General features: G+C 37.2%; 1 protein-coding gene across 1 annotated transcript; it reads right to left on the bottom strand.

Moving 5' to 3' along the window:
* Positions 1-5,436: 5,436 nt before the first annotated feature.
* Positions 5,437-13,680, bottom strand: exo1 (exonuclease 1). The gene is made up of 14 exons (XM_057344292.1): positions 13,591-13,680; positions 12,957-13,184; positions 12,563-12,682; positions 12,336-12,459; positions 11,960-12,097; positions 11,460-11,672; positions 10,807-10,994; positions 10,531-10,633; positions 10,221-10,443; positions 9,335-9,551; positions 8,656-9,196; positions 7,908-7,988; positions 7,519-7,706; positions 5,437-5,636 (listed from the first exon to the last, which is right to left on the bottom strand). The coding sequence occupies exons 2-14, from the start codon at positions 13,115-13,117 to the stop codon at positions 5,522-5,524; spliced, it is 2,412 nt and encodes an 803-aa protein (XP_057200275.1). The 5' UTR covers positions 13,118-13,184; positions 13,591-13,680; the 3' UTR covers positions 5,437-5,521.
* Positions 13,681-14,199: the final 519 nt, after the last annotated feature.

The raw sequence follows: 14,199 nt of genomic DNA, 5'->3' as shown, positions 1-14,199 counted from the left end.
GTAACGAAAAGTAACATTTTCTGTAAAATAAAAATAACAACAACAACAAAATACGTAATAACATTACCAACAAAAGTGGAATCACAATTTTCTTTTGTTTTAGATACTTACAAGTGTGACACTTTTAACATTTAGCACTTATACGTTAGCATATTATGTTTGGCATAAAGAAATAAACATACTGAAAAATCTCAAATTAAAATGGAAAATAATAATAATGCAAAAAAACTTTTTTTAAAACAAATAAGAAAAACTACAACAACCCTGCTCTCCCATTCACTAGAAGGGAGAAATGATAGTTTGTCAAGAAAAGAATGAAACATTCAATCAATATTATTGCAAAAGTTAAAATTTTAACAACTGGAAGTCTCTAAACCAATATTGTTAGGTACCATTGGCCCGGTGATATCCTTAGAAACATAACATCTTAAAACATGTTCTGAATTACTAACGTCAACAGTGAAATACTTGAGTTCTTTGAGTTGTATTTGCCTGGGTTTGGCTTTATGTTCCACACGCCCTTAAGTAGTTTTAACACATATGAATACATAGAAGTAGGAAGGTTTCAGTACTTCAGAAAGTTAGCTGTCAGTCATCATAGTGTTCTAGTGCAACACCCACAAACGAGACTGAGCAGTTTTGCGATATTGGATCATAATAACCCTCAAACGTTCAACTGGAAATTGGTCTTGCTGAATACATTTACATTTATGCATTTGGCAGACGCTTTTATCCAAAGCAACTTACGTTGCATTATACTATACATTTGTTTCTAATTATGTACTGTATGTATGAATAATATTGAAAGTTGGAGAAAAGTCATTTGGTAAAACAGATCAGAAAGTTTTGACCATAAGATTAAGTTTTCTCCTTCTTATGAAATGAGCTGTCCTTCCTGCATATTATAATACGTTTTAATGTAACAGTTTTAGTTTATGAACTGTAGTATAATCCTCATTTCTAAGTAATAAGTGTTTTGGAAGGCAATGCTATTAGTCATTCAGTTCTGATGTAAGAATCTGTGCAGAAATGCAGGCCTTCATCTCAGGTGTGATCACACTGGATTTTAGATTATTTTCACAGGTTGCATGTGGTAATGCATAGCATTTATACAACACTCTGAAGGTCAAGTTCAGTCATTTCTGACGTTTGACTGACAGAGGATTTACACAGAACACAATTTTAGCATTTAAAATGTATTATTAAATAACTCTTTGGAATACTTTATTCTGATTAGTCAGTCACGACAGATATGCTAATGCAGGATATCAACTGCTAAAACTGATAAAAAACTGATCCTCCGGGTACTGGAAGTCATCATGACAGATGCAGTTTAAAATTTCAAGTCAACATTTTGTGTCCAATTTTGGACAAGTAAGGACAAGTTGGCAAGTAAGCTTGATAATGTTTATCCATCCAACCTAGACTCACGGCGGTTCGTGGCATATAGGCACGAAATTTGGAATATTGATTCGTGCTCATGGACAAGAATTCCCTTTTTTTTCAAGTCGTCAGCACATACTTTTTCGTGTCACTCCGTACGACGTTTTATAAACAGCGTGTGTATTTATATTTATAACTTGATATCAAAGTTGTTAATATTAGGAGGTGGCTAACCAACACCTTAACCCATCCCAAACCCTAAAATCATAGCCGCAAAGGCAAATTTAGCAAAAAAAAGCACGGGTTTCACGAGGTCGCAAAGCAACGATAAATGGCTACCCAACCCCCGCCCCTAGTCAAAGTCAAATCATAACAAAACAGGAATGAGAGCGTAGGAATTCGCACGAATGAGCCAACTTGTAAAATAGGTATGAATTCCCATCAGATTGCGTTGATATATATTTATACATATGTAAGATATCGCGTATTAAAATACATTCGATTGAAAGTCGTGCTGGGTGACCAAAAAAGGGGGAAATTCGTGTCCATGAATACGAATTAATAAATTACAGTTCGTGACAATGTCACAAATTCCTGCGAGACTGTGTTGATCCGTCTGATTATTGCAAAAAAAATGATACTCAAATAAGAAAAAAAGACAAAGTCATGAAGTGTTGAGTAACTATGCAAACCTAAATCGTCCTAACATCACCACACATTTAACCAACATTCTGAGCTCACCCCAATATATAGTCTCTCTGCACTTAAGTATACTCATTTACAAAAGTACTCAATACATCTTTTCTGAAAACAAAACACACACCACACATCTTCACAATAGCGAGTTTGTTCGCTTTTGTCAGAGTTCTTGCAACTGTGCAGTTGTAAATGTTTACAGTTCTGCACAAATGGTTAACTACATGACCAAAATGCGGTTTTAGTAATTGATGGCTTCACAATACCGGAGCCAGGTTGTATATTTAATGCAATAAGCATTGCCCCATGTGATTATTTGCCTCGTTTTCACTGTTTGCGCATGCAAAGCTCCTATTGACTGCACTGTCATGAAGCACAGATATATTACAAAACCTCGACAAAAAGTGTTTAAAGAGAAAAGCACCTTGTGTACATAACATAGGCTAACAGATGAAGATTGACTGTGGCGTTGAGCTTGTGCATTTGTTGCTACATGTCTCTGGCAAGAGCAGTACCTTTGCCTTAAGGGAGAACTTTGGAGTTGAATCTTTGACTTATTTATTTGCGTTACATCTAAGTCTGGATGTCTGGGCTTCAGGTATGAACTTGCCTGCTTCATTGTGTCTCTCTAATGAAATACAGTAACCTACAAACAAAGGAGTTCCCTCAGTGGTAAACATGTTAAGACCTCTCCACCAAAGAGTCTGCCATTGAACTTCATAGCGGTGCAGAGAATGTTGATTCACTCACCGCACAGAGAAACAGGTGAATGAACTTTGTCAGGTCAAACACACATTCTTAACATCTTTGTGTTGGATGCTCTTACTGTAGCACTATGTAGGTGAGCAAATGCAATGTGTTTGAAATGTGAAAAACACATTTTTCACATTGCACAAACTACCACCGACGGACTGCTGAATGTTTCAAATGCTGTTGATCAGGTTATTTCAAACTACTATTGTTTAAAGAAACACAATTATTAAAGCGGACAGCTGTTAGTGTGAATACATAAATGCACATCATCAAATCAATAAATAAAATAATGAATCTACAATGATGAATAAACATTTACATTTATGCATTTGGCAGACGCTTTTATCCAAAGTGACTTGCATTGCATTGTATTATACATTTGTTTCTGACTATGTGCAATCCACTGGGATCGAACCCATGACCTTGGCTTTGCTAGTGCTAGTGGCATTGCTCTAACCACTGAGCCACAGGAAAGCATTTATTCATTTATTCAGTGCAAAAAGAACAGATCTCTCCAACTCAAAATGTTTTACTGACTGGTTAATTTTTTTCTTTTTTACAGTGATGTTTACTTGAAGATGTGTATTATAAGAGAGAATAGATACAACTCTTACTAGGTAGACATTGCAAATCTGCACATACTGTATACAATTTTACTATACAACTATATTGCTTAGCAACAGCCTTGTCTGTATTCCTTGTAATTGTAATTCTTGGATGTAGTCCCAAGCTGCCTAAACTGATACACATGACTGACATATGACTCACGGCACAATAATACAAAGGACTTAAAGGTCTGTATAAATGATACTGGTACACTGACAGAAAAAAATACAAAAGTGCATTTTAGTACCTCAAAAGATACATAGATAAATATCTGTACCGAATGTAACCTTGCCTGTGAAATTTTTTTGTGATTTAGTAACATTCTGTCAAAATATAACATCAATTTATTTAATATTTATTGAGTAAGGCCAAGATTGAAATATCTTCAAATTAGATTATAAGACTTTTTTTATGAACCGATTTTCGGTTCATATCAAGACCTTTTTAAAGGGTACCATGCCAGTGAAAGCTTTCAAACCTTTTTCTTACCCTGTATGATTTATACATGCAAAAAGGAAATCAGGGCTTATGTCTATATGGTTCTGAACACATCCAACATTCCACTTGGTTTCAATCGTTCCCGTAACATGCCTGGCCATTTAATCATCTGTTGCTGGTGCTGAAGTGTACCCCTGTAAACTAAGGTGTGGCAGAGATTGAACGGAGTGACTGCAGGAATGCCACAACTCCACATTCTCATACAGGTATTCGTTACTTTGACCAACTGCACAAGGCCAGGACACTTGAAATACAGACAGCGGTAAATCTCACGAATGGGTTTATCAATAGTGACACTTAATTATAGGTTTATGCAATGGAATTGTAATAGCTGCTTTGTATAAGAGCATCTGCTTATTGAGACTATTTGCATTGTAGGCTTTTTTCTTACGAGCAGTGTTGGGTGTAACTAGTTACTAAGTCGTTACTGTAATTTAATTACTTTTCCCTTGAAAAAGGAAAGTAAGGGATTACTCTTATTTTTTCTGTAATTTAATTAGTTACTTTTGATGTAATTAAACTAAATACTTTGCGTAATATATGTGTGTAATAGTGGAATTGACATCAAAATTCAGAGTCTAACTTTAAAATCTGTGCTTTAATGTATAATTCTCACATTTGTAATACTTTGGTCAGTTAATAAGAGTACTTTATGTAGTTTAATATTATTTATTTGAATGAATTATAAAATCCTTGAATCACTTAACTAATCAAGGTTGATATAGGATATAGAAAGTAATTAGTAATAAGTAACTAAATACTTTTTGGAGAGTAATTTGTACAGTAATCTAATTACACTTTTGAATATGTAATTAGTAATTAATTACTTTTTGAAAGTAACTTACCCAACACTGCTTACGAGAATGCAAACTGTTGCAAAGAAAGTGTTCCAAATTCAATGTCCAAGTTCCCATCTCATAAGGAGGTGATGTCATATTTTTTTATTCTGCTGATGGCATTTTACATGGGTACACAATCTGACGCGAGTGAATTAGTTGCACTGATAGCATCCGGGGAACGTGACAAAAGTGCTCATCACATTCAAGGAAAACATTACCAACCTTTTTCTGATAAGAATAAACAATGCACGTTTCTCAAAATGAGCACATGCATTTTTGAGAAGCTAAACCGATAACAAGGAGCGTAACTGAGAAGACCAATCCAAAGAGAGGTTTAGCATCCAGAGGCATTCTGTCACCTGTACACCGCATACCTGACATAGCTTAATACTGCTCAACCCACACACTACTCATTCATTTGGAATTCAGCTAAACTCTAATTCCAACAGTATTTAAAACTTCAGTATGAGCTGGTTGACTGAACAATCACATACATTAAAATTGTGTTCTGAGACCAGAGCCAGACTTTTGAACAGAAAGTATTGTTTTCAAGATCAAACTCCTAACTGTGCATCAAGTAAAATTTTGGGGAAATTTAATTATTGACAAAAACAAAAGAGAATGTTTAGTACTAAAACATTTTTATTGATTTATTGTACAAATACATGAACATACACAGTATGTTTGAGAGGCTTTCAAAGCTTGCGTTACTCTTAACAGAGTATGAATGGTTAAAAAGTAAGGCATCATTCACTGATGTTTAAAATCTCTTTATCCGATTCAGCTGGTTCCGTCATCACGTTCTCTCTGACTGGTGACATCGGCTCTCCCTTCCTGGATGTGCTTATTTTTGGATTGTGCCTTAAACACACATGCACACACATTTAATTTATACATCCATATAAAAACATATTGCCATCACAAAGAATGACACATTTTGTTCTTGGAGGATCAAAAAATAAATATTAAAACTGTAGATAGTTTACCCTCTGTGGACCACAAAAATGATATCTTGAAGAATGAAAATAGCAGACTGACCAATGAAATAATAAATGGGAACACCATGGGCAGCAGCGCTGTTGGTGCTTGTGTCTCATAATCAAAACATGAGGAAAAGATGAATGACACTTTTGCATAGCATTTAGCACATTTCAAGGCATAGTTCACCAAAAAATTACAATTCTGTCATCATTTATTTACCCTCATGTTGGTCAAAACCTGTCTGATTCTTTCTTCTCTGGAACACAAAAGAAGAAATTTTGAGAAATGTCTCAGTGGTTTTGTGTCCACACAGTCAAAATCAACGGGGTCCAATCTTGTTTGGTTACAAACATTCTGTTAACAGTAAATGTTTCAAGCAGATTTTTTGGGGGGTGAACTATAGCTGTAAGTGCTTAATCTGTGGTCTGTTTTCATTTTTTTGTGGTCAGTGGCAGTGCATTTGGCCTGGTCAACGTATGCTTTCAGCGTTTCTCAAAACAGCAGAGTCAACATTTTCAACATGTCTTTTTTGTGCTCCACCTAAAAAAGTAAGCCATACAGCCAAGGTTAGAAATAACATGAGTCAGAATGAGTGACAAAATATTCATTTTAGGGTGTACTATAGTACCTTCAAATCGAACACTTCCGCTTTGGGTAGCATTACACAATGACAAAGAGAGAGAACTAGCCAGCATATTTCCCTAGTTTCACTCCAGCCTTAAACTGACTTTTTCCATGTTTAATTCACATGTTGATTAGACCCCACCCCTTCACGCTGCATTGACTCTTATTATTCAGCTCTTTGGCCTTCGCCCATTGCATAATGAGAATGAGTTTGCTTTCAGAGTCAGTCAGACACCACCCTTCTCTAAATTACAACAATCTCTCTCCCTTTACCTAAACAATTAGTTACACCTCGCTTGTGCAGATAACCAAGCAACCACTCCTATTTGTCCACTCTCTTTGTCAATGTATATTTTATGTTCCTATGCCCTGACATTATAAATGTTACCATGCCAAAGCTATTTGAATCTTTAGTAAATAGTGTTAAAACACTGCCCCAGCTGGCCACGCACGGTACTGCCAACCAAACAATAGTAGTTTATATGGACACTGTGTGGGGTTTATCACCTTCAGGGATGAATCACTTATTTATAGGGTTGGGAATCGAAAATCAATTCCAATTTGGAATCGGAATCGAAAGGCTAGGAATCGGATCGGAATCGAAAGGAATAGGAATCGGATACTTGAGATTAAAATTTGAATTCCTCTTATCAATTCCTGTGTGCATATTTTCAGAAAAGTACATGCGTTGCATGATCTGCTGATATCTCAATAAAAGCCCTTATGAAAATTATCAATATTTTTTACTGTAGTAAGCATAGTTTAGCTATAGAATTTGCATTAAAGCACAGGAATCACAAATTAACCATAGTTGCATTATAGTAACTGCAGTTTAACCATGATGTAGTTCAACTATGATAATACAAATTGTAATAAATCAGAAAAGGTGCGTTTCTATGTGTAAATATACTCAAAACGGTGCTCATAAATATATATATATATTTTGCAAACAAGTCAATAAGCATGCTAAATGACCATACAGGTTGATATCTAAATGTTTTACTTCAACTGTGGAATCGAAACTGGGAATCGATAAGAATCGAAATCGATAAGCAGAATCGGAATTGGAATCGATAAAATTGAAACGATTCCCAACCCTACTTATTTACACAAGCGAGTACTGAACACACAGACTTACTTTTTGTAACTGAATGCCCCCCAGAGGCCGCTGATGGTGGCTTGCAAGCCTGGGCTGTTCTCGTTGTTGACTGTGTTTTTTTTCCCGCTTGGTTTCTTTCTCAGACCGCTGTGCCTGGCTGGGGCAGATGTCTCAATTTTAACGCCTTTACCCTGCCCACAAGGCTGTTTCCGGGACAAGCCTGAAACCTACAGAACAGGTGAAGAAAGTCAGACTGAGGGTGGAGGGGTGAGAATATTTATACATTTGTAAATATTTATATAAGTAAACCAGATCGAAATGGCATATCAGCATTTCATTTCCCCTCTACGTGCAAGGTGTCATGAAATGGAAAGTCACGGTACAGTGGTTTTGGGTATTTTGAGACGATCATAATGAGATAGACGTGCCTTTGTTCGATTCGGAGGTTTTGACTTATCTGTGGGAGAACAGCTTCGGCTGTTGGAGCAATCTGAATCTCTCTCCTTTTCCTACAAAGAAAATAAAAATAAACAAAAATGAAACCAAAGAGAAGAGGTGACTGTGAGATGCAAGAGGTGCAGAACTCAATGTGGGCGTGTTGCTAGGTTGTGGGTGTTTTTGGTGGTTGCTTACTAGCCCATGTCAAAAGAACCCGCCTCCTCCAAAAGCATAGTTTATATGATATTCCTGGTCTCTATATATACTGCTTCCTTCAGTGTAAGTCTGTGTTTTATTCACCCGTTATATCTTTTTGATCAGTCAGAAAAGTACAAGTATACATTTTTCAAAAGCTACACAATTTAAAGGGACAGTTCACCCAAAATGAAAACTGATTCATCATTTACTCATTCTCATGTCATTCCAAACCTGTATGACTTTCTCTCTTCTGCAGAACACAAAAGAAGATATTTTGAATAATGTTCAAACAACATTGCCCCCCATTGACTTCCATTGCATGGACACAAAACGATATTTCTTAAAATATCATCTTTTGTGTTCCACAGATGAAAGAAAGTCCTGTAGGTTTTGAACCACAGAAGGGTAAATAAGTGATACTAACAGAACAGGCTGAACTATTGCTTTATTAAAAATTCCTATTTTTAAAAATAATGAATAAGGAGTGATTAACACCGAAAATGAATGAATAAAACATTAACATTAGGCACATTTCCTCACCCTATCATTGATGTCTTCCTCCACACTAGTGGAGGCGATGCTGGACTGAGAGAAATAGGCACTGTCCTGAGACGGAGGTGAATCAGGGGACGTCTCTGAATCTTTAGTGCCCTCTACAGGAGAAGATGAAAGAGAACTCTTCCCAGATCCTTTCCAGGAGAAGCTGCTGTTCTTTCGTTGGAACTGCTGTAGGGTGGACAACCCTGAAGGTGTAGATTTTGAGCCAAGTCTATCTGTGGCGATCGAGTGTGGATGTGAAGTAGCTTTATTGAGTTCTCCGGTTTTTCCTGACCAGCTAAAGACCCCCAGACCCAGGCTGGCAGGTCTGTCAGAGTGAGGGGGGCTGGATAGCTCATCTTTGACTTGCTCATCTTTGACTTGATCATCTCTGGCCTGTTGTTCCTCCGTGTCTGGGTCCTCACACAAGGACAGTCTGTCACCAGATTGTGAGTTCTCTGTAGACTCTGCAGGATGAGTTGAATCTTGTTTTATTGAGGCTTCTTGTGTCTCTGCGACAGTTAATTCACCACGACAGAAGAACCTGATGGAGATGAACAGATAAGCGAGTTGGGGTTAAATTGAGATTTTGGGGGTGGGGGAACACTGAGATCTGTAGATGAGCAATAGACGAATGGAATATGTGTCTGTTATTAGTATCTTCCCCATGATGCTCTTGTACCTGCTGCGTGTGCCCTGTTCTCCAGTGCCTTCCTCTGATTGGTTCCTCCACTGCAGCAGCGTTGCAAAGCGGTTTCGAGGCCTGTGCAGTTCAGCTGTGTTGACACTTCCCTTCTCCTTAGAGATGGGTGAGTCACTAGTGGGTGGAGTTTCAGGACGGTGCCTCTTTACACCAGCTGAGTACTGCCCTAACAGGTCATCCACAGAGAGACTAGAGTCTTATGGAAAACAAAAAATTAAACTCACAATGTCACATTGCTTGCATTGTTTAGAGATGATGATGTTTTACTTTATTAGTAAATCAGTGGAATACATGCTAACATGTGTTGAAAACATGTAAATTTTTACAGTACAGTATTTCTCTAATGTTTCTGATAATCACTTAAAGGAACGGTTCAGCCAAAAATGAAAATTCTGTGTTTATTTACCAACCTTCAAGTTGTTCCAAACTTCCGATGAACACAGAGAAAGATATTTGGAAGAATGTCAGTAACCAAACAGTTCTTGGCCACCATTGACTACCATAGTAGGAAAAACTGGTTTGAAATTTCTTTGTTCTATTGAACACACAAAAAAATATTTTGAAGAATGTATAGGACAGCAAACAGTTCTGGGACACTTTTGACTACAATTGTAATATTTCCTGCCTTTCCTGTTTGGTTACAAGCATTCTTCCAAATATCTTTCTCTGTGTTCATCAGAACAAAGAAATTTATACAGATTTCGAAACAACTCGAGGGTAAGTAAATGATGACAGAATTTTTATTTTTGGGTGAACTGTCCTCTTAACCTGTGTCCTATTTTAATGTTTTCCAAATATCTAAAAATAGTCCCACTTGACTCTTTTAGACACAATCTTATAAATTAGGGTGTTCAGGACTGCCTACCTTCACGGGGTCTTTTCACCGGTGACTCCCTCTGGGGCAGTTTCAGACTCTGTATGCTGACAATCTTCTCTTTGCCCCGAGTAGGTGGGGGTCTTTTGGGACTGATGGGACTCTGTGGCTTGATGCCGCCAGGTTCATATTTCTTGTTCCAAATGCTCTTCTGCAACTGGCCACAGTTGTCACGTCTGGTGTTCCAACCACTACTGCGAGTGGCTTTAGTGGGCTGGAGGTAAGAGAGGAAGGGTAAATCCCATGTATTTTACTTTGAAATAGACTTCATAGAAATACAGATAAAAGATTTTCAGGTTACCAAAGCCTGGGGTGAATCAGGGTTGAAGTTGTCTATCCTTTGCATCGTGTTAATGTCCATATTTCCAAGAGCCATTTCCAATCCTTTCTCATCTCCTACATTACTGCATTCAATTGGTTAAGTTAGTATGCAGCTTGAATCCTTTAAATTCAAAATCTAAATAAAATATAAAGCTTTGTAACAACCTTCAAATGACAAGGTTATGCATGGTTAACAATGACCAAAATCTGTAAGGTAGGAGCATCCTGTTTGTTTGGTTTATGATGTAAAGGATACGTTCCTGCATAGCTAAGGGTGATGGGGTCGATGTGATCTGGGTAAGGGTTCAACGGAACCACCTTCCTCTTCAAGGGGTCAAAGACGAGCTGGTACAGAAATGTGTTGTTGGCTTTGGTGAAACCCTCAATGTACTCATCAGGCACAGTGATCTCCATCTTCAAGTACTGACCCATCTTCTTTATCACCTGTGTGTTTAGCATTAAGTGAGACCTTAAACATGCACAAACACTTGATTTCTCTTCTCTACGCAGTTTCATATTACAAAAAAAGTTCATTTGAGGTAATCTAGAAGCTTAATTCCATCTAGAAATCTCTATCTTTTATAGATACATAAATACCTCACTGAAATGTTTGCATATACACAGATGGGACAAGCAACTGCTTTTGTGCATTGGGGTGTGAAATCAGGCTGAAATTATAAGGTAGTATTCTGAGTATAAACACAGAGCTCTGTGCCCGGTGGGAACGTTGCGTGATGAACTTGATAAAACCTGCAGTTTTAGTCACATGATCACCACCAGAAGTTGTGTGTGTTTGTGTGTGTATAGTACCAACCAATCACAAGTTTTTAGCTGTTTGCTTTATGATTTGCTTAATGTTGTGTAGGTCTACATGTACTCCCGTTTTCCCCTTTAGTCAAATATTCCTACCTTCAAAATATCTGGATTATTGGCTATCCTGAGCAGCTTGCATGCCTTTCCCAGACCAATGCCATACAAGGAGGGCAGGTAGTCACAGCCAGAAAGGATGCACATGTAACGAAACTTCTCCTCTGTGAAGATGTTGCCTAGCGACTGGCAACGGCCGAGATGACACTGGTCGATCTCCAGGCCATTACCCTGTTTATCCATCTTTAAAATCACCTGCACAAAACATGTTAAAAAATATTATGCAACTCTAAATGCCTATACTTACCGTAGATTAAACATTTATTGAACATTGACAAGCACAGAATGAAAAAACAATAAAACACAAGTACTTCCATCCACGGTCAGCATGACACCAAGGATTCGGAGGTTTTGTCAAACAAAGCATGATGCTACAAAATATTGTGGTCTAAATCTTTGTGGTTAGCTATACAGTACAAAGCAGCCAATCAATCTTTGCATATTGATTTGATATTTTTGTCCTGATTTAGAAGCATGTGTACCTTTTTGCAGCCAAATGCAAGCAGGTCAGAGTCCTCTGTGATCACTGCCTGAGCGATACCAGATTTGTTCATGAAAGCTAACTGGGCATCAGCTTCATATGGTGCAACAACACAGTCCACTCCACGCGCCCTGGCAGCCTAAAAATCAGGGAAATCACACATATGAGATACTGGAAGATGCAAATGCCAGAAACCTCATCAGTTACCACAAATAACTGAAGATGTCAAAAGTCATGATAAAAGTGGAATATTGCCACATAATTATACCATTTTCTGTTACCGAAACACAAATTGCCACAATAACCAACTCCAAAACAAATAATGTTTACTTTACAGATATCATGTTTATGTATCACGGGGCGTGCAATGGATTTACCTTGATGACATCATGTGCCATGGATGGAGTGATATTAACACAGCGAGTAAAACAGTCTCTGGCCTCTGATACCTTCCCCTCCCGTAGCAGCTGTTTGCCTTTCTGCAGGTTCGCCTGTCGATGCCTGGAAGTGACAACAACATACATGAAATAATCCCATTTTGCAATTTACTAATGTATTGTATTACTCTGACAAAAGTTTTTAAGAAATACATTTCTGTTCTTACTCTCGTCTGGCTTTCTCCACATCTTGTTTAGAAGGCAGGTTACGCCCATCAAACACTAAGATGGGCTTAACACCAAAAGAAAGAAGCATTTCCACAAACTTCATACAGTAGGACACATACCTGTGTGGGAAACACAGGAATACAAAATTAAGAACAGCAGCCTGCAATACTGTTTAGAAAGTTTATTTATTTTTTATTTTTATTTATTTAGTCATCAAAATTCCTATTGTTTCATTTGTAATATTTAATAGTGCTCTATTTCTCTAAAATGTCCTACTAAATGTGGAAGTGATCATAATGTTATGCATAGATACGTAGCATAATGCATAATTATTGGCATACAGAATATGTGTGCAACTATATGCAATGCATGCAATTTATTGAGGCAACTCACTGATCTGTTGGTTCCCCTTTTGCAAGTTTCTCAGCACATGAAAAAGCTCCTTTATGGAGCCAGCAGTATGTGTCCACAGCTACTGTCTGCCCCCGATACTTTTTCACATTCATAGGCTCCCCAGCATCTTTGATAAACTGCAACAGGCCTTGAATTCCCATATTGTCTGTCTGGAAGGACAGATGTCTCTCAAATGACGGTTTATGCTGGAGTCCAGTCTATGTTTCCCTACCCAATTCAAATAAAAACCCTTTATTCATCTGAGATCATTGACATGGATTTATGGAGAATGGACAGACGCACATATGCATACACGATCCTCTTAAACACATCTTCATAAGAAAGCATTTAATTCTTTATTAGACGACGACGACGACTGTAAAAGACAAACATGTAACGGTATATACGTCAATTTTGCGTATTGTACTGATATGTAAATACATTTCTCCTGTTTTATTGCAGCTTTCCGTGTTACTTTAACCGCCAAATCCCTCCGAAGCAAAACAAATACCACCAACACTTATAACTTGGCCACTGCAACGGGTGAAAAAAAAACACATAACAAAATCAACCAATTAATAATGTATAATGTCACGTATAACTTAAAGTATTTATAAGTTTAATGATCACTTACCAAGAGCTTTCCTTCGTTGTTTAGTATCTGACTAGTTTACCCAACCTTCGACTTTAGCGGCAAAAACACTACGTCACTGCACAAGAACCCTATTGGTCAGATTGACATAAACAGCCAATCACAGAGCCGAACTGTTGAAGAGGCTGAGAAAGCATGCCCACATCCCGCGACTCGCATACATACGTTCATTTATCTGCTTTTTCTTCTTTTTATTATTTATTGTTATATTTATTGTTCTTTTATCCTATATACTTTGTCAGAGAAAAGCTGCATTAAAATTAGCCAGTATTTATCAACTGTGAAGGAAAAGCAAAATCGATAAAACAAACAAATAATAATAATTAAATAAAAAACGACAATTAAATAGTCAAATATTTAATTCAATGATATTACTAAAAAAAGTATGATAGACACTGTCACTGATATTTCGAATAAGCTACACAGTTACAAAATTATCATATATATTTTGCCACTGTAATAAACAATGATAATCATATTTATAAACCAACAGGCGTGATGAGAGTTATATTTTGTCTACAAATAGATTAAAAGATGAAACAGTCGACAAAGATAATCCTGCTAAAAGCATGCACGGCGTGTTGTCGGTTC

Source organism: Triplophysa rosa, linkage group LG10 (assembly GCF_024868665.1).
Source record: "Triplophysa rosa linkage group LG10, Trosa_1v2, whole genome shotgun sequence".
Classification (NCBI taxonomy): Eukaryota; Metazoa; Chordata; class Actinopteri; order Cypriniformes; family Nemacheilidae; genus Triplophysa; species Triplophysa rosa.
This window is presented reverse-complemented; position numbering and strand designations above follow the sequence as displayed.